At 45.6% G+C, this 26451-nt stretch overlaps 1 protein-coding gene across 1 annotated transcript in view; it reads left to right on the plus strand.

Moving 5' to 3' along the window:
• The first annotated feature begins 13140 nt into the window (after positions 1-13140).
• The window catches only part of RPAP1 (RNA polymerase II associated protein 1), a 34519-nt gene continuing 21208 nt past the window's right edge, over positions 13141-26451 (plus strand). The window contains 11 exon segments of the mRNA XM_088520495.1: positions 13141-13329; positions 13331-13367; positions 14344-14492; positions 15025-15117; positions 16423-16603; positions 18700-18876; positions 19895-20104; positions 23784-23896; positions 24295-24393; positions 24857-24958; positions 26119-26286. Of these exon segments, the coding sequence (XP_088376621.1) occupies positions 13177-13329; positions 13331-13367; positions 14344-14492; positions 15025-15117; positions 16423-16603; positions 18700-18876; positions 19895-20104; positions 23784-23896; positions 24295-24393; positions 24857-24958; positions 26119-26286 (1482 nt within the window). The 5' untranslated portion in view covers positions 13141-13176.

Below are 26451 nucleotides of genomic sequence, written 5' to 3' on the forward strand. Positions count from 1 at the left end.
GCTGCGCCCGGCTGCCTCCACCATGACGGGCGGGCGGGAGGCGGGCGCGGGGCGGAGGGACGAGCGGCAGCCGAGGCGCAGGGGGCGCCCCCGCCGCTCGCCGCCCCCTCAGGTGGGCACCGGAGCGCCCGGCCCCCGCGCAGCGCCCTCCCCGCGGCCCTGCCCTCCCCGGGATGCCCCCTCGCCTCCCCTCGGCGCCGCACAGACCCTCCGGGCACCTTGGCGCCCCCGTCCCCAGCCCAGGCGCTCGCCGGGCTCCCCCTTAGCGGGACAGCGGCAGCAGGAGGGGGAGGACGAAGGCTGCCCCGGGCCAGCAGCCCACCCGGCTGCAGAAACAGCCCACCCGGCTGCAGAAAGCGCCTTCACCCCCGCCGGGGGCACTGGGAGCCGCCTGTCCCCAGGGGGCCGAGGAAATGGAGGCTCCCGCCCGTCCCTTGCTCGCCTCCCTGCTGCCCGAGCCTCCCTCCCCGTTTCTCCGTCTCAAGCCTCCCTGCTCTGCACCACTGCAGCCACCCACAAACTCCCCGCGCTAACAGTGCTGCATCCCGCGCTCGGTGCATCCCAGCGCATCCTGGCGCTCCCGCTGACTGGGGCGGGTGCACTGCACCATCTTATTTCTGCATGTTTGCTTCATGTTGCATTAGGCTCTTTGCCTGCTGAGGCTCATCACATGTGATCTGCTTCCCTCTCTCCATGCCCTGGAGGAGCGTGCATTTTAAATGCTTCGTAAAATCTTGTGAGCAGGCAAGCGCCGCACACTTGAGGTATCAGCAGCAGCCTCGGTGTTGGCACTCAGCTCCCACCACACGTGTGCTGCCTGCCGGGTGTATGGCTCCGAGAAACCCCACGGCGGCTTAGAGACACTCGCGCTGTGCAAGGAAGGAGCTGCTCGAGAGGCTCTGGAGAGGGAGCGGCAACTGGTAGGTTGGCTGTGAGCATGAGGAAAACGCCAAGGCCAGGGCTCTCCAGAAGCACTGGGGTCTGCTGAATTTTCAGGACGTTCATCGCTTTGGACAAGTCTTGGCTGATCCAAGGTGGGAAAACTCCCCTTGGCATCCACAACTTTGGATCATATGGCAGTGCACCCACTGTTAACTAGGAGCACTGTGCTATGCTAACAGCTAACTACAGTATATCCATTTTAACTACAGTCTCAGGTGCCTTTTTCTTCTCTTGGTTACGTCTGCTCCTGGCAGAACAGCTTTTATGGCCACATGCAATAGCTGTGTGCAAAGGGTCTGGTTTTGCTCCAGCTAGCCCCAGAGAGGAGCTGCGGGCAGCACGTGGTGGAGGACTGTGCAATGTACAAAAAGGCACATTAAAATTCCCCATTTTTCTTTCCCTGGGTGGTACCATGGGAAATGATCTCTTGGGGACAGGTTAGCAGCAAGATGTGCAGGGACCGGACCACAGCTGTGACCTGGGAAGGAGCAGGGAGAGGGCGCAAGGAACCCTGTGACTTCCCCACAGAGATCCGTGGGGAAGAGAGGCTGTGAATGTGGCCGGATCCAGATTCAATGCATCTGCATGTGAGGCTGCCTGTTGTGCTTGGTTAGCCCGGGCACCCTTGCCTAGGTGGTTTGAGCAAGTTTGTACATATGATACATGTGCCGAGCCAGAGAACCACACACCGAGAAATCCAGAATGAATATCAGCGCCGAGTTTTACTTGCAAGGGGCTGATAAAACAGGAGTTAAAAGGCACTGTTGACAAGGAGGGCAGGCAGAATAATGTGATCCTGGGTGTCGTGAGGCACCGCGAGCAGCCCCCCTGCTCAGTGAGGGAGGAGGGGGGTCCCAGCCTTCCCGGGGCGGGAGCCCGTTCCTGCAGACAGGCAGCAGGGAGAGGCCGCGTGGCCGGGAAGGTGTCAGCCGGGCAAGGAAGGCAGCCCGCGAGAAAGGGCATCGCATCCAAAAGCTGAATCAGAGAAGGTCGGGAAACAAGGAGCCGGCTGAGCTCAGCCTGTCGGGTTTGTCCGCCCGCCCGCGCTGAGGAGGCGCCTCTGTTTAATGAACACGTCTCTCACCCTCCAGGCTTGGGGGCAGCCTGAACAGCTCCACGGAGGTTCCTGCGATTTCCACACACACCCCGTTTGTGCTGGGGACTAACCTGTGATGTGCGTAACCGGAGCCCGTCCTCACTGCCCCTCGGTTACGGCTGCGAGCAGCCTCAAGGACCGGCTAATTGGCATCCCCATGAGGGACAACGCTGTCTCCTGGGGGATACGGTCCCCATCTGCGCCTGGGCTGTGGATCAGAGAGGCCCAGGCTGGCACATCTTCCTACCTGGTGTTACCTGAAACCAAGACATGGAAAAAGCCTAGAGACGAAGGAGACGTGGAGGAGAGAAAATGAAGGTCGCTGTCCCTGAGGTTTAAGCTTTGGGTTTGTCATAGCTCGCTTGGTTCCTTTACTTCCACCTCTCTAGCTCCAGGTTCAATGCATCAATCTCTGTTATCAAGGTTGCTTTCACAACCTGAAGGAGCAGGGAAAAAAAAAAACATGAAAGCAGGAATTCTAGAAAGTACTGCAAAATCTGTGCAAATAAGCTCATTTTTTAATTTTAGAAATGCAGAGGATCAGTGTCACTGGTGTAAGCTGCCTGAAGGGGCTATTTTTGTTCTTCAGAAGCTTTTCCCTCTATTCTAACACACATTAATTATGAATATTTATGTATATAGCACCAAAAATGTGATAAGCAGTTTGTAGGCTGGCTTGCAGAACACGTATGCCAGATTGCAAAAATTAGCTCTCTTCTGGGCTTTGTGCCTGGTCACTCACTCCTTTTAAATGGCTAGCAGAGAAGGAGACAATACGCGTTTGTCGCACTGCCTCCTGCACTGAGAGCAACGAGAAACTGGTGCAGGCAGGAACTGCAGCTTGTGTTAGCTTCAAAGCAGCGCTCTGTCACTCACAGAGGCCTCAGTTAAAACAGTGATAATCCTTTCTCTAAGCTTGGCTGGGCCATTTAACCAATTTATCGGGCAGAAATTTGTTCTATTCTTTAGTGAGACCATTTGGGCTAAATTGGCAAGGATGTGATACTGTTTCAACTATGGGGCTTTTTTGTCTGTTGCAGTTATCAAGATCCCGACTGCATATGGTCATCAAAACTTGCAGAGCACAAGCCCTCTGTTCCCGGGAGACTCCCACTAGGAAAAATGCAGTATTACAACTGCAAATTACTTCTCTGCTGCTCCAAAAAACAGTGTGGATTGATATATGTCGTTAAAGAAATGCCACACGCTACCCCAAAGCCGGAGTAATGCAGAGAGTATTTCTAATGCAGATGGTTCGTAAGATGGCTTACGCAAATAGACATATTGGAAGAGGGAAGCTATTGCTAAGTAGAAAATAAGTCATACTGTCCCATGACTTTGTTAGCTGCCAAAGAACTATACAGTCTGTTCGTCAAGAATACGTACAGTGATTTTAACCGGCTTTTGATCAGGTCCTTTATATATATTAAAAATGTATTTCTCATTAATAACAAGCGCTTTCTTCTTTTAATTACATATTCAAACAACTATTTGGGTCATGAGTGGCATTTCTTTCACTGTATTTGCTTATGAGTATAATCCAAACTGTATCTATTATCTTTTGCAAAGCTTGTAAAAGGAGAACACTGCATTGCTTCAATATTAATGCATGGTGCAATATTTGTGAATTAAATTGTGGATATAGCAAAAAAGAATCTATCTGGACCATTCACAAAATGAGCTTTGATATCCTTTTGGTAAATAAAAAGCTGAAGGGAGACATCAATAATTTATTGCACTTGGATTACATCCTCTGCTGCCTGTAGTTTGCTGCCTCTTGGAGCAAAGGAGGATAAAGGCAACATCCTTTTGCTTTGTAAAGTCTCTGCATCCTCTAACATGTTGCAGAGGATGCCTCCTTTCAGAGTTAAGCTGAGTCAAATCATGTAAGTAAGTCTCTAGTCACAGTCACAGTTGCAGAGACAGCAGTGGGGTAATGTCCTCCAGCCCTCTGGGGCCTCCCAAAGTCTGGCCCCAGTCCCCTTTTTCTACCTATCCCTTTCCTTGCTCCTTCTGACATGCTTCCTCCAATACCTGAATATTTTTCAGTCTTTAAGACCTGAGCAACCTTTCCCAGCTCTGCCCCAGTCACTGCCACCGGGAGCTGCATCACCAAGTCGCTCCCAAGAAGCCTTCAGGAATAAGCAAAGGCTCCTCCGCTGGGAAGCGCGCAGCACAGCCTCCAGCCTCGCTCCTCCCTGCCCCTTCCCACTGTTGCTCTCCTTCTTTGGGACTGCTGGGAGGAGAGGACATCTCCAGGTCCAAAGGCAGAGACAGAGCAGAGGCTGTCACCGCAGCCCTAGGCAGGAGTAAGAAGCCATGGAGACTGACAGCAGAGACCCTTTTCTGTGCACAGGCCTTTTCTTTTCTGCAGGTGTTGACATTTCCTATTCCAGGAATGCTAAACAGACCTGCAGAAAACCAGACAGATGCTCTAAGGGCCAAACAGAGGCAAAAAGACATCCCCTCAGCACTCCCCTGAGGCCAGGGACCTTGCTGGTGTCGTGTCAAGCCTGAGCTCACACACCGTAACTTTCAGTGGGGCTTGGGCACTCTGATAGGTGTCACCTGGATCTCGGCATGGTTGGCTTTGAGCAAATGAGGATAAAAGCTTTTTTTAAAACAAAAAAGTTGTCCTTTATAGAAATCGTAAAGGGCAACCAAGTTTCAATGGGCTGCTGCAGAAAATTAAGGATTAGCCTTGGATTATCTCTGCTCAGCCCTGAAGGCTTTGTAGATCAAAGGGTAGCAGCGGAGGAAGAGAGAGAGGCACAGAATTTGCTCACATGGGATCACAGCATTTTGTTACCTTAGGTAGGAGAGAGAGCTCTTTAGACACAGTGACTGACCAGGGAAGCAACCTTTGGCCAGCAATTCACCAGTGGCTCCAGGCACCAAGCAAAGTATGTCCCAGTGGGGGCTGAGCAAATACAGATCTTTGGTCCTTAGCAGCAAAGGCCTCTCATGTGGCTTGGCCAGCTTCTTTGCAAGGTTAAAACCAACAGTCCACAGCCACCCATTGACCTTTGTGGCTCAAGGTTTCTGATGCAGAAAGAGCCATCTGAGCAGGGCCATTCTGGAGCCAAGTTGATCTTTTGGAGAGCTCCCAACATTGTCCTATGGGAAGAAAGCTGGGCAGTTGCTGCTGCTGCTGGATGTCTCTAGAAGGCAGCCTGCCAGGGCTCAGGGCTGTTGACCAACGTCAAACAGGCTTTTAAAATAGCATATCCCTCAGTAACAAACCAAAACTAAAAGGCACATGCCTGCACCCGAGCAGTCACTGCTCCTGCATGGGACACTGGGCAGCTGCTGATGTGAGCTCTGCTGTTTCACCTGTAACTATATTACACAAGAGAGAGCTTGCAAATGTTGGTGTAGTTGATGTGCTTGGTTACTTCTGTCGGAGTTATGCACTGGCACCATGTCTAGATACCCCACGTACCGAGGAGAAACACACCCCACCAGCGCACTCCCCTGGGAACCCAGGGCATTTCACACCATCCCTGAGGCAACAGGAAACCAGCTCTGGCCTAATAAGGCTCCACAAGCAAGTCCTCATGCAGACAAGACACAGCTGCCCACTGCAGCTCTGCTAGTTTTCAAAGATGAAAGGGAAAACTCAGTTTTGTATGATTACAGCTAGACCCACCAGATCACTTAAATTACCAGCACATCATGATCATCACTGTTAAAAATTCCTGGCAGATCTGGTAGCGTCAGCACAGCCATTCAGAGGTAAGTACTAGCTGCTTGAGGCTGGGGTCTGCTGGCACTACGAGCTGGCTGCTATGAAGGAGTCCTGAGCTCCCAAGCCCGGGCACATGGCAAAGGCCACACGTTTTGCTCCCAGTGTACAAGACTTGCAGCCTAGGCATTCCTTCTGGGGTACATTGTGGCTGGTACAGGTGGGATTCGGATCAAGCATGGCTCTCATCCTGCCCAGATGTAGATGGATACGGTTTTCCCATGCAATACAACAGGAAAGAATTTCAAGAGAAGAAAGGAACACATTCTGACATGCCAGCCTAACAACCAGTTCTTCAGGAGATTTTCTATTGAAGATAATCATCTGAGCACATCCAGTGCTATAAACTGTCTTGAATTGTGTGAAATATCAGGCTTAGGTTCTTTGACAGGCTTCCTCTAAAATCTACCTCAGTCGACTTGAATGCATCTATTGCATTGCTCAGATTTTGGCAGACAGGTCCAGCAGCAGTAGCCATGACAGACAATTTCCTCAGCCCACAGAAGCACAATTTCAGAAATTTTGCTTTTCTCTTGGATATTTTGGGCAGGGGGCATTGCCAGGCAGAGTCAACTCAGAGACTATTTTCATTTAAGCCTCCCGTAAATGTCAATATGAACGTCAGTGACAGGGCATTCACCATCTGTGCAAATAGTGATTCTCACCTGCACTACTCTTCAAATGTAGTGTCCAAATGATCTGACTTGAGAAAAACATTCACTTGATTGTCTTGTCTAATTTCCATAGAACTCTGTCCTCTGGAGTCTTAGCTCTATGTCAGCTCATTTTAGCTGGATTTTATTTCAGTAGGTTTTAATGAAGTGAGGAAAACTCATCATGATAGGGATATACATACATAGGGATACATACGCTGAGTGAGAAATAGCTTTATCTCCCAAAGATGTGTATTATTTCAGGATATTTTCATTTAGTCTGACAAAAATGGCATTTCTATAGAAACAACTGATAATACAAACAACAAAGAGAAAATCCCATGCTAGCTCTCAAGAGCCAACATAATGTTTGGCAGATGCACTGCTAGAGATGAGTAAATATTCTCCTGATGTTGTTTTATTTTTTAAATCCACAACCAATTGCCCTCACTTATATTGTTAAATCAATTCACATTGAGCATGGGTGCATGCTTTTTATTAGTGAGCAAGTAAAGCTTGGATTTATTTAAAATACCCCACTTTCACATGGGCCTAGCAATCCACAGCAGCCAGTCCACTGTGCAGCGGATGTTGCAATGCTGCCGCTGCAGAAGCCCAAAGCTACTAGAGAGCTGCCATCCAAAGCCCTGCAGGTTGATCCCTGCGCATATATGGAGATACACACAGTCTCTACCTGTCTATCATGTTCTCCTGCCAGCAAGAAAGCTGCTATTAATTACTCACACCCAGTTATATCCTCGTTCATGCGCATTTCATTAAGGACACATGCAACTTCTCTGCTGGCAGAAAGAGCCCTTCCGTGCTTTGCGTTACAGCACTGGGTGTATTTCCCGCTCTGCCGGATCAGAGCTCTCACTCTTCCAGCTGGATTCAAGCAGAGACTGGTGTTGATATCGAGTGCAACCACTCCTTCGAGGCACAATGTTACTGTTTCTTCTAAGTTTCATGCTCCCTTGCTTGCAGAGTCGTCCTACAGCTCAGGTGACAATTTATCACTGAGCATTTTGTCCTATCTTTTTTTATAGGAGAACATATGTAGGGACTTCTACCCTGGACCAGTAGCATGTTACCATCTGTTTTCTATTCCCAATCAAGCCTGTGTGTTGCCCAAAGCCTGCTCTCTAGCTACTCTGTTATTGACTTTAGCTTCTATCTTTCAGCAACAAACCACTAAGGTTATCTTCCTCCTTGACAATCTCTTAGATAACTCATCCTATTCTTTATCATCTCTGCAACATAGACAATATTGGTGCCTTTACTGATTTACTCTTTCTAATCTCACTAAGCCCATTGCCATGATGTCTCTGTTGTTCTTATCCCTTTCATTTTACAAGCCAATGAGAAAGCACTTGGTCTTAGGCTGTCATGTTCAACTTTGCTTTGGAAGACCAACAGCATCTACCAGCAAGGTATGTGAAACTAGGAGCTGGAGAGAAGCTTAAGGGAGATTGTCAGCACTTGTGACGAGATTGGAGAGCTCTTAAAATCTTGTAAGATAGCTCTCCTTAAGTGAGGAATGTCTGAGTTCATCTCCAACGACTCTTACAGATGCTCTCCTGGGAAATCCTTGGCTAGATTAGCTTAGTAGATCCACACGAGTGTGTTGGTACTTAAAATTTATAGGATAAATATGAAGTCACATAAGCATGATTTATTCAGAGAGCTTAAGCTATATATAGTACCTTTGACTGTATTATTAAAACTGAAGGTAAATAATTTAATAGAGTGAAAAAAAAATGATGCCTACAACCCTGGCAGTTTTGATAGGAAGTATTCTTCTCTGTAAGTAAATAAAATTGAATATATTCTCAGCGTATTTTTATACCTTTCCGAGACAAAAGATTACTTGTCAAATGCATACTAACAGTCACTCTTATAGAGTTTGTACAGTCAGAGTAAGAGAAAAAGAGAGGAGAAAATAAAAATGCTTATGGTCGTTAGGGTTAAATATCACCCAGCTCTTAGGAAAAGATCATTCTCTGCAGATATTGACCAGTTATGTTTTGTTCAACCCCAGATTAGTTGCAGATTAGATACAATTCGAATAGCATTTGTTACTTTTGCAAGGTGGAGTTCTGGCCGTTCACATGAGAAGTACTGCAGAAAAGTACAGGCTTGCTTCAGCAGCCACCAAGAGATAGTGTTAGCATTTTTTTTTATGATTAGAATCAGAGGAATGCTCAGGCAGTGCAAAACTTTGCTAGCAATTGGTTATGTATTTCATACACACATTTTGGCTCCAAGAGGAATAATGGAACACTCCAAAGAATCGTAACTTAAACATGCCCCCTTTTATGATGAAGAATAATTCATTTACATCATTTCTATACTAAGGTCAAAACGACATTGTGAATCCAGGTAACACAACCCAAATGTCTTTACCCAAATCAAAGACAAATAGTTCTTAAATTCAGAGGGCCAAAGGTCAGCCAGGCCTGTGGGAGCAAGGGAGGCCTCAGCCCCCAGTAGTGTTAGATGGTCTCATGGACTGTGGTAGAGTGACTTTGGTGAAATGGAGATTTGTGCGTGACATTTTTCAGCAATCACGACTGTCCCTGAACTAGGCTTGACTTTGATTCCAGCTCCTTTAGGGAATGTAAAGCCCAGATACATCAGTGGATGAACGGCAGCCTCAAAAAAGCTCTCCACATGCTCCAGAGAGCAGCTCCACTTACCCCTCCTGCTAGGGCCACCTATAGCTATTAGACATAAGGGTAGTGACTACTCAGCCCCCCAGGCACAATGTTCTTGCATCACAGGAGGGAATGACTGCGCCACACTCACGTAGCGGAAAAATGTCCCATCGTGAGGTGGGAATCGGGGTCTCTTGGTTGCTTAGTCAGTACGTGTAACTGAGCATCTGCACGCTGGTTTTGGTCGTTCCTACCTTCTACTAAACACTCAAAGACCTAAATAGGGTGGCCTTCAACTCATCAAAATCTTTTGATCTCTAATTATGCCCACCCAAGTCATCTCCCAGGTAAAAAAACGTGACAAAAAAGTCACAGAAAGGTGACTAAGCACTCCAGGGAGTAACAACTGTCATTTCCTTTGCAAGCTATGGCAGCACTCCTATCAGCTTTATTCCTTGGCATATACCAACAATCCATGAGCAACCAAAAACAAACACTAAATTATGCAGCTTAGGTATGTTATCCTGAATCCTGAAATACACCTAGTCTCAGGCACATCAGCATGCTGCAATGAAATGCCACAGACCACACACTTGTGTATTTCTATACAGGCAGGCACATACTATACTTATGTGGCAGAGGTGCTATATTTAGGTCTGAGGAAAGCACCTGGGAGAATCTAAATTTAGTCCATCCAAACTGAAAGTGAAATGGGGGTAACACTTCAGTGGCAGGATCGCTCTCTAAGGAGCCCCGAGCCAAGAGCGCAGAAGCCTCCAGGCCGTTCCGCAGCAGCGGGGAACAAAGCGACAGGCCGGCAACATGGCCGCTAGCAGGACCGGCCCTGAGGGGAGGGAAAATGGCGCCGCTCCGCCCCCAGAGAGTGACCGGCCAGCGGAGAGCGGAAGTGATGCAGCTGCCGGGCGGAAGAAGCAGCCGCGGGGCCGGGCGGAAACGCTGGCGGCAGCAGGTGAGTGGCGGTGTGGGCCGTTCTCGGCGGGCCCCGGGCGGCCTCCCCGAGGCGGCGGTTCGTGGCGGCGCCAACGGGCGGCGCGTGCCGGCCCGTGCCGGCCCCGGGAGCTCCCTCCGCGCTGAGCCGCGGCCCTGGGCGGCTCCGGTGCCGCCGGACCCTGCCCCTCCGGACCCCCTCGCGGGCCCGGCCCGTTGCAGCGGGGCGGCCCGGCTGGCAAAACCCCCTGGGCTTTCCTTCGGGGAGGCGCAGCCCAGCACGTCCCTGCCCTCCCGGGCGGGTTGGAGTTGCTGCCCTTCCTTGCCGAGGCTGGATGTTTCAGACTGCCACTTATTGTACTAGGCAGTGCAGAAAACATTGCTGTGAGAGAGCAGGGTGCACGTATTACACCTACCAGTTTGCGAGGTAGCTAAGAATGCCAGGCAAGTGGTGTTATATGCTCATGTGCTTGGGTAGTTTACTTCCTTAATGTGCTTTTTTTCCATGTCCATAGGAGGTTCTTCACTCTTGTTCTTTATTTTCTCTATATTATGGCTGTCTGCAAGTAGCTGAACATATTTAGTTAGTTTGGAGTTCATTGGGGTGAAACGCATGAAGTCAAAGGCTTTGGCTGTATACATCTACTAGACACTGTTATGACATGGCAAGAGCATGTTTAAAGGTTTTAGGTCTGTGCACTCAACTAATGTCCATTTCTGATTTACCATCTGGCCTCCATATCCACAGGGAGGGTGAGAAGACCTGGAGAATGTGGTTTCTAGAAAAACATCTGACCTCTTTAAGCAGTGACCGTGTGGTTGCTTGTGCCTCATGATTCTCCATACAAATGAAGGGAGTTTCAATGCCCTCTATATTTTTGGAGTACTGTAAGAAATATAGAGCCAAAAGCATGTGGCCTTTCTCGCATTGAAGTGATTTACTACAGAAAACTTAGCAGCAAGCTTTGCTTATAACCCAGTGGTTTACCTCTGGTCCCTCCAGCTCCATCGTCCTCTGGGCTTTGAAGCCCATCATGGCAGGGCATGAAACACTTGGTTTCTGTTGTGTTGTGTGGCTTCATAAATGTGCATAGCAAAGTGGGGGCTCATAATTTGTAATGTGATTATTAGAGCCCCTGTTGTGGCAAAAAAGTTCCATAAATAAAGAGCATCCAGATGTGCTTAAGACAGGAGTGCATTATTATTATTGCTCAGTTAGGACAGAACTGGGCCACAGGGCTGTGTTTTTGCCTTCTCTTCAACATCAGTCAGAACTGCAATAACAACCCAGATGTTTCTGTGTTGCTTTAAGTCCAACTCTGACCCCAGCAAGATTAATGCAGGGAGGTGCTCATCTCTCCTGCTCTGAGTATCCTCTGGTGTCTGCTGAAGCCCTCGCAGTCTCGGGCGAGGAGGCAGCTTCTCCTGGGTGCTGAGGTTGGGTGTTAGCGCCAGGAGAGCACCGGGAGTTCCACCTGCTGCTGCCCCTGCCATACTTAGGCTCAGTGTAAATGCAAGTTGCTACGCTGGAACACTGGAGCTGGTGGCTTTCATTAAGCCCAGTGTTTTTGAGATGTCTGAAATCAGGCAGCTGATTTGTGATGCTGCCATCAGAGGAAAAGTCTGTTTCAGCACGGTTAAGGTGCCAAAGTGAATAGAGTCCCTGAAAACCTTAAGCTACCTGAAAATCCACCTTGATTTGGTACACAAAGCACTTGAATCTGAGCATTTTTGTTTTCGTCCCCCCCCCCCCCCGCCAAAATGAGGATCAGGAAAAGTACTTCAACTTTCACATGACAAGTTGTTTTACACTAAGCCCTTGTTTATTTTTGAAAAAACTGCATTCTGCCACTGCCTGCATTTCTTTTTAATTTGCTGTGCTCCAAGTGCTCTTAGAATGAGCAACAAAATAAGACCCCCAAAGATGGTATAAATATTCCAGCTGTAGATCATAAAGACTGCATGAGGTAGTTCATCCTCCTTGCAAGGATGGGGTGTAAATAGACTCATGAATTACTTGATATTCCCCAAATATTTTACACAAAGTATAGCATAACTAAAAACAGTGCTGTGCTTCCTTGAGCAGTGGCTGTTCCTGCACAGTGATTGAATACTGTTCTGGTTGAAGTTCAAGCCAGATTCACTTCCAAGCTTTGTCTGTTTTCTTGTTTACAGCCTACCCATAGCGTAGGTAATCTTAGTTTTAAAAATCTGTATCCGCTTCCCTTTCCAACTTGGCAGTAAACAGTTATTTAGTCCTCCTGAGGTCTTTCGAAAGTAGAAGAGAGTGAATATGTGCAAAACATTTCAGTGTGGGAGGGCGTCAAGTCTGCAGCATTAATGCTGATCAGTCATTCAATTAGCATGCAATGTATTTGCAAACACTTTACTCCCTGCCTGGGAGAGATGGATTGATGATTTCAGGCTCTGGGAATGAGGGCTGTGGAGCAGTATTCACACAGATTTTAATGCCCAGCAGATGGGAGGACAAGGCGCTCGTGTGCAGTGAGGTAAAAGCATTTACAAATGCCACTATTAACAATCAACCCAAAACTGTCCTGAGCTTTCAATGAAAATGATATGGAAGATATGGAAAAAAGCCGTGGAAGATTGGAATAGGAAGGAGGTGAAAAACAGTGATGGAGGGAGCACATTTCCCATGTCTATGTGATAGGCTCTTGCACTGCGATAGAGATGTTAGTGCTCTGGCCTCCTTGTTTGGTGCTGATACTGGTCTAAGTGAAGCCTGTTGTCCTGGACCACATGCCTCTGTGACTTGGCAAATAGAGGCTGCGCTGCTGGTTGCTGGCACTGAGGAAGCTGGCTGGCTTCTTGCAGAATGAGCATCGTTCTGCTCCCAGCTGGTGAGTAGAGCAGGTGTTGGCTTGTCTGGTCACTCCTGTTTGGCCATGAGGACAAGGACAACGGTTTGTCTGTGGCTCTGGTACAAATAATTGTGTCCTTGGGTTGTGCTGCTGCAGTATGTACAGGAACAGTAGAGTGGGACCAAAATGAATGGCTTTCCCCCGCTGGCGCCATCATGTCCCCAGGAAGTGCAGTTCTGTACCCACTTTTCCATGTGTTTGGTAGGTCTCGGTGGAAGCGCGCTGGGCCACGCCACAAGAGCAGGAAGGCAGGATGCTGTCGAGACCGAAGCCTGGGGAGTGCGAGGCAGACCTGCTGCACTTCCAGCAGCAGTTCCTGGCGGCCAGAGCATCGCCCGCAGTGAAGATTGTGAAGAAAGCAGACAAGAGGAAGGGGAAGGAAGGGAGCAGAGATGTTGAGAGGCCTCCCGCTGCAGGACAGCAAGGATGTGGTCATGCTGGATGGTAATTTCCTTTTTGGGAGTTCTTTGAACTACTAGGCTTCTCTGCCTGCTCATTCCTCAGCACCTCTCCCCTTCACCTCATTCTGTCTCAATTCAGTTGCTTTTGCCCTGCATTTGTGTCCTCCTTGCAGTATTCTTTGTTCTTAGCCCTGTTGGGATGTGCTCCTGTCCAGTTTTACCAGTATGTGACAGAGCTGCTCTTGGAGCACACACAGCCTTTCTCTACGTTTATCACCTGCCTGCGGCACTTTGTTGGCCTCCATGCAGGAGATGTTTGTTGTGACTTTCATCCATTAGATCATCCTATTCCTGCCTTGGTGCTTTTTCTGTCCTCTTTCCAGACCCTGTTCTCAATGTTCCTGAGCTGGAGTCCTGCTAACAGTCCCAGCTTTTTGTCAGCAGATCAGGATTCCTTCCTGCAATTTTACTTTCTCTCACCATCAATAACTGTAATGCTTCTTTCATGCGTTTAATGGTCTCAAAAATTTAAGGTGATTTCTTAAAAACAATATTTTGAACCCTGCAATGCTTGATTACACATAAGGAAATAAGGCCCATTTTATAGATGATGAAAGGGAGGCCTTAACTTGATGTGGTCATACAAGTCGTGCACTGTCAGAGCTAGCAGTAGAAATGTGCTTTTTTTTGTGCCTAAGCATGATGTGCAAGAACACCATCTAGTTTCTATAGGGCCTTGTTTCTTCCCTTCATGCTTGCCATCAGGCCTCAATACTTTTTCCTGCTTATGCTTCTGTTTGAAAAGACCTTGATGCCAGTTCATAAATAACATTCTTGAGCATGTTGCTCACCATTATCCAGTGCAAGTCAGATACAGAGAGCTCTAACGGCCTTATTGCTTCCTCATCTTGTTTCTTTTCATCAAAGCAATAATAGGTGTCATTAGGGAGCTCTTGGTCTGGTACCTATTGCACAGTAGTTGCATATGAACAACTTGACGGCTTTTTTTTCCTCCACAGATTTTCCAGATGTTCCTCCAGCTCTAACTCCAGCTCCTCCGAAAAAGTCCAAGGTCAAAAGTGCCCGTGTCCACTTTGAAAATGAAGATCCAGAGGAAAGGCTGGAGAGTCATGATCAGCACATCACAGCAGTCTTGAGCAAAATTATCGTATGTCTGGCTTTTATGTGATGCTCTGGTGTTTTTTGAATGCTATGAACTGAACAGGGGATGAGGACAAAGGGCTGTCTGTCTTCTTTTTCATTCTACAATGTGTCCAAGCAGTTGTAGTGCTATAGGCCAGTGTAGTGGGTGCCTTGAAAGCTTTCATGGGAATTTTTTTCCTGACAGTCAATCATGGGCCTGAATCCATTTTCCAGACTAGACTTCCTGCTGATCACACCGTTTGCATGTAGGCATGTGCTCTAGTGTGGTTTTGGGTGAAATTCTGGACTCTGAAGGGGATGATCTTGTTGTTCTGCACTGTCCAGCTTTTTTATCCATTTTTTTTTTAAATTGGCAGCTCAGCCTTTTGGAAGATAACCTTACTTTGGCTCTAAATAAGCTGAAGGTGTTCTGTGCCTGACAGCCAGGTAGACAGAAAATGTGTGACTTGGAGAGCTGAGAGTTTTTCAGTCCCCTGTTAGGCAGACTTGTTTGGTTATAGTGGTACTTTTTTATAGGGTTTGATTTTCATCTGCAGGAACGAGACACAAGTGCGGCTGCAGTGACCATGCCAGTGCCAACAGGAGATCCGTTTCCCAGGACGTTTCACCGCTCAGAGATAAAAAGTGAGGTAAGAGCATAGGTGACTCTCTTACGCTACCTTCATTAACTGCTGAAACTTCTCCACAACAAAGCCTAATGTGTGGTGAGTAGTAGGGCTCTAAGTAGATGATTTGTCATCCTGGAAATTAGGAGCTGACTCAATATGTCTCTGGCATTGCCTTTTCATTGCAGGAGAAAGTTTTCCTACTAAAGTGCCATCAAGTAAGGAAGTCCCTAACCTGCAGTTAAATAATGTTGGAATCTTTTCAGCCTAGGAAGAAAAGCAATGCTTTCAGCTAAGTTTGGTGAGGAAGATCAATTCTGTCCTCTTGTAATAGAACTGATCCTGTTCTGTCTTGTTTTTCACTGAGGAACAATCCGTACTAATCAGCACACCAGGTTTGAGTAGGTCTATGCTTACTCAGGTTGTGCCTGATTCCTACTGAAGGACAACCGCAGTCGTGGTGATATCTCTTGCTTCCTGGGTTTTGACACACAATTTCTCCTGAGGCTGTTAATTTGGAAATCGTGTCTGCTCTCATCAATCTGGTTGCTGTAGTAGCACGAGCTGCTAGCTGAGTTCCAGTCAGGTGCTGGAAAATGGTAGGTGATTTATAGCTATCACTTCAAAGCAGCCACAGCTTACTTTGAAAGACAGCTTTTTTTTTGGGGGGGGGGGGGGGGGGAGGGAAAGTAATACTTAAATTCACAGTTCCATTTACCTGATGCAGGAGTACAGAAGGCAGCTAGTAAGGGTAAGGTTGCCTTTCAGGCTGCTTTTCTGGGCTGGAGACATGCGGGAGTCTTTTTTTGCTCAGTCAGCTTTGACTTCCCTGTGCATCAATAGCTGTTCAGAGCCTTGTCCTTCCTTCACCTACGCAAGCAGCACAATAATTTAGTTAAGATTATTTTAGCATCCCTTGCCCATTTCTTACTGTGTAAATCTCTTCACCCTGCTGCAGTCTAATCCCTTTATAAGAAGCCTGTGCTGAGCATTTATCCTCAGAAATGCCAAGTATTCAGCTGTGCAGGGTTCCCAACCAGCAGAAAAGCCGGATTTATTCTATTTGACGATACTTCAGGTGTATTTACCTAGTCTGAATTTTCTGAATTAACCATCCCTCTTTAGGAAGTAAAAACTTTTTGGTCTTGCTTTTAAACTATCCTGAAAAAGGAATAGCATGTGCACAGCAAAAGGCTGTCAGCTATTTCTCTTTTGGCATGTCTGGAGGTCCCACTTGAGGATGCCCTTTGAATCAGATCTGTACATTTGCTAGTGACATGTTTGTGAGGGAGTCTGGAGAGTGGTGACATGTATTTTCCCTGTTTGCAGGTGAAGGTGGGATCTGGAAGAAAAAGCATCTTTGCGCAGAAGATCGCAGCAAGAAGAGCCGCGGAAAAGGCAGCGGCAGCTCCCTCTGCTGCTGAGCCTATGTGGTCGGGAGCAGATCCTGTGGGTTCCCCGGCTCCTGAGGAGGCGGTGGGAGAGGCAGCACCCCCCAGACACGGGGATGGTAAGTGGAGGAGACCAGCATGTGTTGGCGTGGCCTGAATCACCATAAGTTCTGGATGTCTTTCCTTTAAATTAGGGAAGTGTTGTTGTTGTCAGTTTTCAGGTTCCACGATCATTTGGAATGTATGGTGTGACTGGGGTTTGAAACTGAGACTCGAGTCAGCCTTCTGCAAACAGGCTCAGCTTTTTCCCTAGCTGCCTTTTGTTGCACACAGGGCCAAATGGATTATTTTCTTTTAGGTTCTCTTCCTTGTTCCTTCTGGCTGCCACATGCAAGGCTTTTCTTGTTTACTCAGCGATTCTCCCAGTTTTAGGAGAGATTCTTTTCTTTGTGCCTTCTCCATCAGGCACAGGATATAGGATACGGGTCCTTATTCCTGCCTAGGAGCTGTAAACTGAATCTTCCCTTGCTGCATCCTCTGCAATGAGCCTGCATCTTTCCGCTGCAAGGAAGGCTGTGAGGCAGTGCTGATGAGTCAGTGCCGCCTCCGGCAGTTACTGTCTGACAGGAACGTGACAAGGAAAGATGAAACCAATTCAATGGGTACCACCTTCTCCTTGTTTTCTTTTTCTTTTTCTTTTTTTTTTTTTCCTCTTTAAGACTCTGTTAGTCTTATCTGCTTAGGACCACCATGTGTCAGGGTTTTTCCCTGACATCTTTTCCACATTGAAATGGAGGCCAGGTGGTATTTGAGTTTTTCTGCTGTTTGTCTAAGGCTTCCATCAGCCCTGTTCCCTGTTAGAGTGTCAGTAAGAGAGCCCCCAGCAGGCTATGCCTGCTGTGTATACACAAATTCACTGTCCAGATCCATTACTGCCTGTCTGACGCTGCTTACTGTGTGTCCTGGTACAACAGTGTTTGTGTTCCTCTCTGAGATACCCCAAAAGGGAACGCAGCAGCTCTGCAGCTGTGATCCTCTTAAAGGAAGAGTTAATGCCCCTAAAACCAGGAGGGATCAGAAAATGGCTTGACTTCCTCTACCAAATTTCTGGGCCAGAGGATTTGCAGGAGGATAGCTAGAGTAAGGCAAGTAGCTCCATCTCTTGTAACAACAAATTATTTGTCTGGTAGCTCGCAGCTCGATGGCTGGCAGAGTGAAACTTGATGAATCCAGGCTGCTGAGCTCCCTTATGTGTTCCTGCTCAATACACAAGATTTGTCTGATGTTGTTTCCATAGTAGTTGTTATTGATGTTGCAACAAATGTGGTCACTGCTGTTTGAACACAGGTTTGGTATTTTAAGGATTGACTGATCTAGAGTCCTTGGGGTGCATCTTGTCACTGAATGGAGCTAAATGGGGGGGTGGAAATGATAATAAAGATGTGAGTAAATCCTTTTACAGTTAGTTGCAGGCCAGCTCAAGGATCTCTCTTTCTTTGATAAAAGCAGCATGTTGTACTGCTGCTAGAGTTAAATGGAATGAGCCCTTAAGAAAGGATTTAGATCGACCGATTAAGGAGACTTGGTTTTGCTCAGGGTAATAAAAATGCCCCCTGCTGAAACCTGAACCTGTAGTATGTTCAGCTCTGAAGGTGAATGGAGGACATTAGTGGCAAACTTTCCCATGTAGCAAATTTATCTGTTTGCTCCTTATGCTTTCTTGTCACTTTAAGCTGTGGCTTCTGAAATACCTGAATATTTTATAGAGTAGAGAATAGATCCTTTGCCACAACAGAAATGGGATTGCAGAATAATCTTTATTCTCTGGCTCAGCAAATATTTACTAGATCATGGTTCAACTGACGTAAAAGACGTGGGTTAAGGTCTCTACGGCAGAGGGAGAATCTGATGTTCATTAACTACAAGAATGCTCTGATCTATCTGTTGGTGAACTATGCTAAATTTTCCCCTTTCTTTCTATTGCTTTGCTTTAAAGAAATGAAATACCTTTTTCCTGACCCTGTATACACCTACAGAATCAATGAAGTTTTGGAAACAATGTTTTGTTGTGACATGGGATGAAAGCCCAGATAATTTTAGTTCAAGCTAAACTAAGCTTCTTTACCCCTATTTTGACTAAGCTAATAAAGTAAGAAGAATTGGTAAGACTGTAGACACTTAAATCTCTAACCACTTTCATTGCTGGATCTCCTAGATGAAACTGTTGACTTCTTGACCTCTCGGTGGCCCTGTATTATAACAGGAGAGGGCCTTGGAAGCGAAAAGAGTGAGCAGGAAGTTCAGGCTATTCACAAGGAGAACTTGAAGAAGCTGCAGTCCATGTCCCAGGAAGAGATCTTGCAGGAGCGAGAGAGGCTTCTGGCTCAGTTGGGTATGTGTTTCATGGAGTGAATCCTAGACGCATGAGTTTTAAACTTCAACATGTAGGTGCTCTGAAGTCTCACCAAATTCGCAAGTCAACGATGACAGCTTTGGATCCCTATACATTGCATACTGAGATCTTTTTTCTTTAGCATGTCCGTAACTTGAGGCTATGAACTAAATGTGAAGAAACTGAGTATAGCTTAAGCCTCGCTATCTTCTAGATGGAGAATGCAAAGAAAAATGTGTTTTGCCAGAGGGAAAAAAAAATGAGACGTGGTAGATCTGCAAGTAAGATGGTAATGTTCTGACACTGTCCTAGTCACATGAATATTATTATTTGTCCCCCCAAATACCACTACCTTCCAGATATTCCCTTTCTCTTCCAAAATGAATGGCTACCTATGTTTTCTGAGTGTTGTCAGACCATAATTAGCTGTGAGGATAGGAAGTCAGTTCAGAAAGGACAAGAAATCTCCCTTCTTAAGCTAATGTCTAGACCATACCCTGCAGGTCTGCAGTTCACCAGAGTAGGGTCGTTTGCTTGTTTTTGTTTTTAATGATGCATTTCTGTGTATCCTTGCAGCCTTCAGATTGATGTTCCTGAGCAATCCATAGGCAGGGGCTGTCAGACCTGGGTTCAGCCTATAAATCAGGCAGTATTCTCACTGTGATGAAGAGTTTGCTATGGAGGTACCTTTCCAGTAGCAGTGAGGGGAAAGAAACAAATCTGTGCTTGTTTGTAATTCAGGAGGATAAATAGAACTTTTGTCACTGCTTTACCTTAAAATACTTTTATAAGCTCTTTCTGTGGTGTTGTTTCCCCAGTCAATTGTCCCCAGCTTATGTGATCAAGAGGTCAGAAAGCAGTTAAGTGCCTCAGTTTGAACAGAAGTGACAGTTGGCACAGAAGAGAGGATATGTGAAATGGGAGAGAAAAGACTTAAACATAAATAGTAGAAGCTGGGCGCATGAAGTATTTTGAGATTTCCTGTCACTTCTGTCTGTCTCTTTGTCAATACTTGCAGATTCCAATTTAGTTGCTTTCTTAAAGTCACGACGTGGTGGTAATGAAGATCAGCAGAAAAAGGGATTAAAAAAGGAGCAGAACAGACCAGAGGAGTCTTTGGAAACAGTACCTATGGCTCAAGACAGTGTAGGAGTGTCTCCTTCCTTACAGCGTTCAGACATGGAAGAGTCTCTAATGAAGGAAGAAAATACAAAAGTAGAAATCACAGGTAAAAAACAAGTGCATGTTGTTAATGCTCTGAATGTAAAAGTAACACTTGTGTAGTGCTTGAACCATTCCACATTAGACTTCTGTGACTCTGATAATTATTCAAATAAATTTTGTCACAATATTAAAAAAAAATCATATTTAGGTTCAAAGGAGCGCTCTTTCTTAGCTAACCTCTGTGGATTAGAAAGAGAATGGCCCATATAACAGAAGTGATTTATGGAGTGGGAGTGTTTTTTTTTTTTTTTTTTAAATTCATTCCGAGATCCCCGGAGGGAAAATTTTGTACAGTAAGCGCCTTTTCTTTTCCTTTTTGTCATGTAAGTAGGGAAGCAGAAGAGCGGTGGTGAGATAGAGCTGCTTTTTGAACAGTTCCTTTTAACTAGAGCGACAAGAGGGTGTTGGGTAACTCCCCCTAAAAAATGTTGCCGTTTGTTCACGGGGTAGCATGGAGACGCTGTCAGTCTTGTTCCAGTGCATTTGCTCATATAACACATATGTCCTGTTGTGAGCTTGCTCTTGGTGCCGCTGCGTGTGGCTTGTGTCTCAGCCCATGTGGTGATTGCCAAGGATACAGCTCTTGTCCTTGTGCTAGGCAGTTAGAGCAACTCTTACCTCTTCCTGGCAGTTTCTTGGAGTACAGAATTGTATTCCCCTTAAGCTTCTGCTCTTGGTGCTTTCGTCCCGGGGTTTTCTTTGGAGCCTTTTCCTTTTCTCTGCAATGATGATGGTATTCTCTCATTTTTATCTTCCTCCACATTTTGTGTAACACGTTTCTGTCTCTCATTACTGTGTTTCTCCCACATTTTCATGATGATCTCAGGCAGTCTTGGTCTTCTGATCCTGGTTTCTGATACTGTCTTTGTGCCCCAAAGTGCCTTTGTGTCCCTTTGTGTCTTTGTTTAGTCAACCTGGCAGGCTGACTAAAGAGCCTCTGAATCACTGCTGAATTTCAGCCTGGTATTTGTGAAAAGAAAACAACCATTTACCACTTGCTTGATGAGAAGGATGTGTGTGTATACATATGTGTGTATGTACATACATATACATGTATACACACACAATGTGTGTGTGCATTTGCACAAGCAGGGAAATGAAAGCTGAGTAAGCTTCTTACTGAAGAAAACACCTCACTTAAGTTGCTCTATTTCTCCTTAAGTTTTACTTCTCGCCAAATCCATCTTAATCAACAGGGCTATTTTAGTTCCTTAGTTCTAGAACATTTGAGTGCACAAATAACACTAGATTAAGTGACATTCTTTTACTCCCCTGGGAGCAGGGAAGTGGGTTGCTTGGCCTGTAAAGACTGAACAAGATTGTAGCGGTGCCCTTGGGAATAGCTCAGTATTCCAAGTGCTCTGTGCTGACAAAATCTTTTGCTTCCCATGGAAGACTGCACAGGAAAGGAAAAGGGGAATTTTCCCGGAGATTTCAAGTAGCGAAGAAAGGATGAGGTGAAGCACAGTCCCAAAACCAAGGGAAACCTTCCCAGCACCTGAGTTGATGCCTGCAGCTCATTTTGGGCAGGAGCAGATGTAAAATATTAATTTTACATTAGCACTTAGTCTTGGGATTTTGCCTCTGTTAGTGCTCAGGAGTGAGCTCCTCATGAATAACCCAGCAGAAACGGTCGCTCTGAATTTCCCCAGGGAGAGGATGATGACGTGAGGGAACAGGACTGCTCAAAAGTCAAACCTGCTTCTTTAATGAGATAAAAGACTGCTGCTTCTAATAAGCCAGGTGCTGAACCCTTTGTCCAGAACTGTAATCTTACCAAATGGGAAAGTAAATCTTGGCACTAGGACAAAAGGAAAAGCAGAACAGAGAGGGAAGAGGTTGGTCGGTAGCCTTTAATATAATGCAAGCTTAGAAAAGTTCAGTACAAATGTTGCTAACTGTCAGTTTGTGTTTCTGTAAAGGGATTTCTTAGTAACCGAACAATCTGCAGCTGCTGTGGAACATGTATTTGTCTCTTCTTGTTGACAAGATCATAATGCTGGGGCTGATGGTAATATGTGTAATCCTATTCACAGAATGATTAACTCAACCCTATCAATTTAGTGATGAATGGAGAAGGAGCAAACAATTTGTTGAATTACAAATGTCAGTAGATTTCATTTTTCTGCTGATTTTTATTTCCTCTGGTTTTGCACCCACTACCCACAAACACTCCAGTTTCCTACATTGCTTTTTTTTTTTTTTTTTTTTTTTTGGTCATCTCTTCAGTTAAAATGTGTGCTGAGCCTTTGGCTGAAATTTTGTGGAACAGCCTTCTGGCTGGGGCTGATAACTCTCTGCTTGGTTCCTTGCCTGACTCAATTCCCTATCGATCAGAAAGGTGAAGTGGGCCTTCCTGGAAACTTATCTGCTAACTGGAGGAACATAAAAGGTTGGGTCACAGGCCAGTTATCCACAGGATAAGATCTGATGAATGAAGAACATCTCTGTGGGATTCATTCTTCCTTGTAAGAAAAGATTAGAGCAGCTAGGATTAAGAGCTGTAATGCAAATGATTTCTGAACTTGTTTTGCTCCAGTAGGAGCCTTTGCTGCTGTTAGATGGTTTTCAGTTATGTCTCAACTCTCCCTTCTTTTGCGAGATTCTTCCACAAGCTGATCTGTCTCTTTCCAAGGGCTTTTCTCACAATGTCAGTCAGAAGTGTCTTGTCTTTCAAAATCTTCTGGTCAGAGATTTTTCTGATATGTCTGATGAGTAATCTCTTTCCTTAGTACTTGCACCTTTCAAATTCTTGTTCAGTTGTCAAGCTTCCCTTGGCTTTTTTCTCAGGCAAGTTGCATGTATTTTGATCTGTTTTGGTCTTTTTCTGTAATTTGATCCCTTCAAGTCTTTAGAAGGACCCATAATCACACAGAATCACAGATTGGTTGAGGTTGGAAGGGACCTCTAGAGATCATCTAGTCCAATCCCACCCTGCTCCAGCAGGGACACCTAGAGCACATGGCGCAGGGTGGCATCCAGGTGAGTTTGGAAGCTCTCCAGAGAAGGAGACTCCACAGCCTCTCTGGGCAGCCTGTTCCAGGGCTCTGCCACCCTCACAGGAAAGAAGTTCTTCCACACATGAAGATGGAAATTCCTGTGTTTCAGCTTGTACCCATTACCCCTTGTCCTGTGAAGAGCAATATTGCAGGTACCATGGAAGTCTGAGCAGTAGCGTTGCCCTTCTCTCTGACGTATTTAGGTTGAAATGGTGCTGACTTCCTGAAAACTGTACTTTATTCCAGGCCAATTACTTGCTGTGATCTTTCTGCATTGATACTTCTTTTGAATTTTCTTACTCTCTCACTCCCTTTTGTTTGAATGATACTAGTTTCCCTTCCCCAAAAGTAGGGCTCGTATTTTCTGCCCATGTTCTGATCTCTTCGCCTTGTTTGTTTTCTGACTTCTGTTCAACTTCTCCCAAATTAGACCTGTCTTGAATTTTATTACAGTGCTGTTTAATTCCTCTTCTAGCTCTCGTGAAAGATTAAAACAGTTTTAAATCTTTGATGTTTATGCATCAGCCAACAGTCAATTTGAAAGTTATTTTCTTCTTATTTTACATGAATCCAATATTTGATGCAGTCTTGAGCCAAGTAGGTTGGCAAAAGGGGAACAGTATTTTCTTAATTTCTTTGTTGGAAGGTAAGATCACTTTTTCACTTATTTTTTTCTCAAATAAGAGATTCTGCCTGTGAAGCCCAAGAAGGAATGGATTCACATGGACAATGTGGAGTTTGAGAAGCTGGAATGGATGAAAGATTTACCTCCACCACGGCAGAAGAAAACCAAAAAGGTTTGAAAGCAGAAATTGATTTTCTTCAGGTTGTTTGTAGGATGCGTGGTTCATTTTTCTCAGCAGTAACAGTTTTGAAGGCATCATAAAATATTCTTCTGATTCCTCAGCCTGTAAGATTTCACCAGGCTGAGATATTCTGTGGTCTTTTCCATGGGGGGGAACATCATCCATCTTGTCTCTAGTGCTCAAGTAAGAGTCTAGCAAATGTGGTCTGTAAGGAACAGGCCTGAAAGCTAAGGGGGGGGGGGAAAATGTAAGTATATTTCAAAGATTGTGAGGCCTGATCTGGGGAGTTTTTGAGCTGTCTGCTTCAAGCAGTTGATTTAACAAGTGTTATCTGAAGTGCTGGATGGAGCAGAAGGCAGAATAAGTAATCTTGCTTCCTTTTATTGTAGGGAATGCAAGCTAGATTCAGTTTGAAAGGAGAGCTGATTCCTGCAGATGCTGATTTACCTACTCATCTAGGCCTGCATCACCATGGAGAGGAGGCAGAGGTAGGTGTAATGTAGTAGAAAGGAAGACTCCTTTCTGTCTTCAGTGTTCAATTGATCAGGTCCATTTTCTGTCAAGCGTTTTTAGTGACAGAAACCTTAGGGAAAATGTGGAAAGGTGGTTTCCTTTTGAAATGGGCTCTTGAAGAGAAGTGGGTCTGCATGAATTAACTGCTTTGTCTGCTTTCAGAAAACTCCATTGATAGTTTTTTTTTTTTCCTTAACACTATTTAGAATAAGATCTGTCAGGGAAAAAAAATGCACGCGCACCCTTTTCTTAAGAAGTTCAGCTTTTTCCTCTCAAAGTGCTAACTAGAATCTCTCTGGCATTTGACACTAAGCAGCAAGCAACATTGCTTTGCAGTTTATTTCCTGTTATGCAGTGTTTTACAGCTCATCTTATATGTATAGTCCTCTTTATGTTCATCTTCTGGCCTTTTTTTTTTTTTTTTCCCTCTCGACTTAGAGAGCTGGTTATACTCTCCAAGAGCTCTTCCATTTATCTCGCAGCCAAGTTATTCAACAGAGGACCCTGGCTCTACAGATCTTGGGTCGTATTGTTCAAAAGGTAAGTGACTTTCCATGGAATTCTTCCCTGTAATTCAAATTCCTCATGGCTCAGGGCCCAGATTGTCTGGTAATTGTTGTTTTCCTTTTCACTATTTAATCAACATGAGAAAAATCACCAATGGGGGTTTTTTTACATTCCCCTCTCTGTTAGATAGGGTGCTATGATGTTTTTAAAATAGTCTCAACTTTTCCTGGTCAGAAATGCTTCCAAATGTTTTTCTCCTGCAAGTTTTCTAGGAGGGTGAGAACGAACTAGCCTACTCTTAGTGCTAAACGCCAACACTATATGGCAAAATGCATATTTACTTCTATGCACCTTTACACTTAGCTCTCAGGCAAAGTGCTACCCTTCCTGCTAGTAGCAAGGGAAGCAGAGAAGGAGTGGTCAAAGATTGTGATTATTATAGTAGAATGGTTGTGGATTAGTCAGTCTGATCTAAGCAGAAAATAAATTCTTGTACCTTAAACCAACACCAAGTTGCTGAAATGTCATCAGAACATGAAGTTATTTTTAGGACTTTGGTTGGGTTGCCCTTGAGTCACAGAATTTTAAGTTGAAAGAGATATTTGTAGCGCACAAAGCAGGGTGGATATTCTGGTGGCTTCCAGACCGTGTGCATTGTAACTGCTCTTGAGGCATGTGCCCTGGGTATAAACAAGGGCCATGTGTTAGTAGATAATGGTCCTTAAAAGTCCCCCTCTTCTGGGATACCAGTTTGGAGACTCAGCAATTTGTGATGCCTGCCATGTAGAGCAGTCCTAGGGTAGTATGGAAGACTCTGCAATAAAAGAAGGGGCTCAGAATGTGGCTTAAGTGCTCAGTTTTATGGTATCTAAATGTGCTTTACTGTACTGCTTGGCACTGTATGTCTTCCTGTGCTTCTGAGATCGCAAGCATTTCTTTTTGCCCTTTCATATCACTACTTTTGACTGCTTAAAAAGGTCATGCACCTATAGGGTAATGTTGCAGTCTTCTTGGAGAGCAGCTTTTCACAGAGCACCCTGTTATGTTGACGGTACACAGTTTATCTGCTTTACAATTAAAATGGGAAGCTGCTTTACAAATGAAGTGAGAAGCAGTCAGTGCCCAGAATGTTGATCCATAACTGGTTGAGGTGAGACAGCATTAAAACTGACTCTTTCTGTGATATCTTTCAGTCCAAGGCTGGGGAGTTCGCATCCTCCTTGAAGGGCAGTGTTGTGCGTCTGCTCCTTGATGCTGGGTTTCTCTTTTTGCTGCGCTTTTCCTTGGATGATGCAGTGGATAATGTCATGGCAGCATCTGTTGCTGCTCTCCGGGCTCTCCTAGTGTCACTCGATGATGAGGTGAGAGAATCATTAAGTGCTCAGGTTTAATCTCGTACTAAGCAGCTTGTAAGAATCAGAAGGAGAAGATGAGGTAAGTAGCTCAAATGAAGGCTTGCTGAACAGGTCAATTAGATGTTGTCTTGAGTTCTGCTCAAAGTTAAATTCAGTGCAGGTTGCTGAGCT

The sequence above is a fragment of the Tinamus guttatus genome, unplaced genomic scaffold (genome assembly GCF_059628265.1).
Source record: "Tinamus guttatus ecotype Peru unplaced genomic scaffold, ASM5962826v1 Tinamus_guttatus_pri_ptg000089l, whole genome shotgun sequence".
Lineage (NCBI taxonomy): Eukaryota > Metazoa > Chordata > Aves > Tinamiformes > Tinamidae > Tinamus > Tinamus guttatus.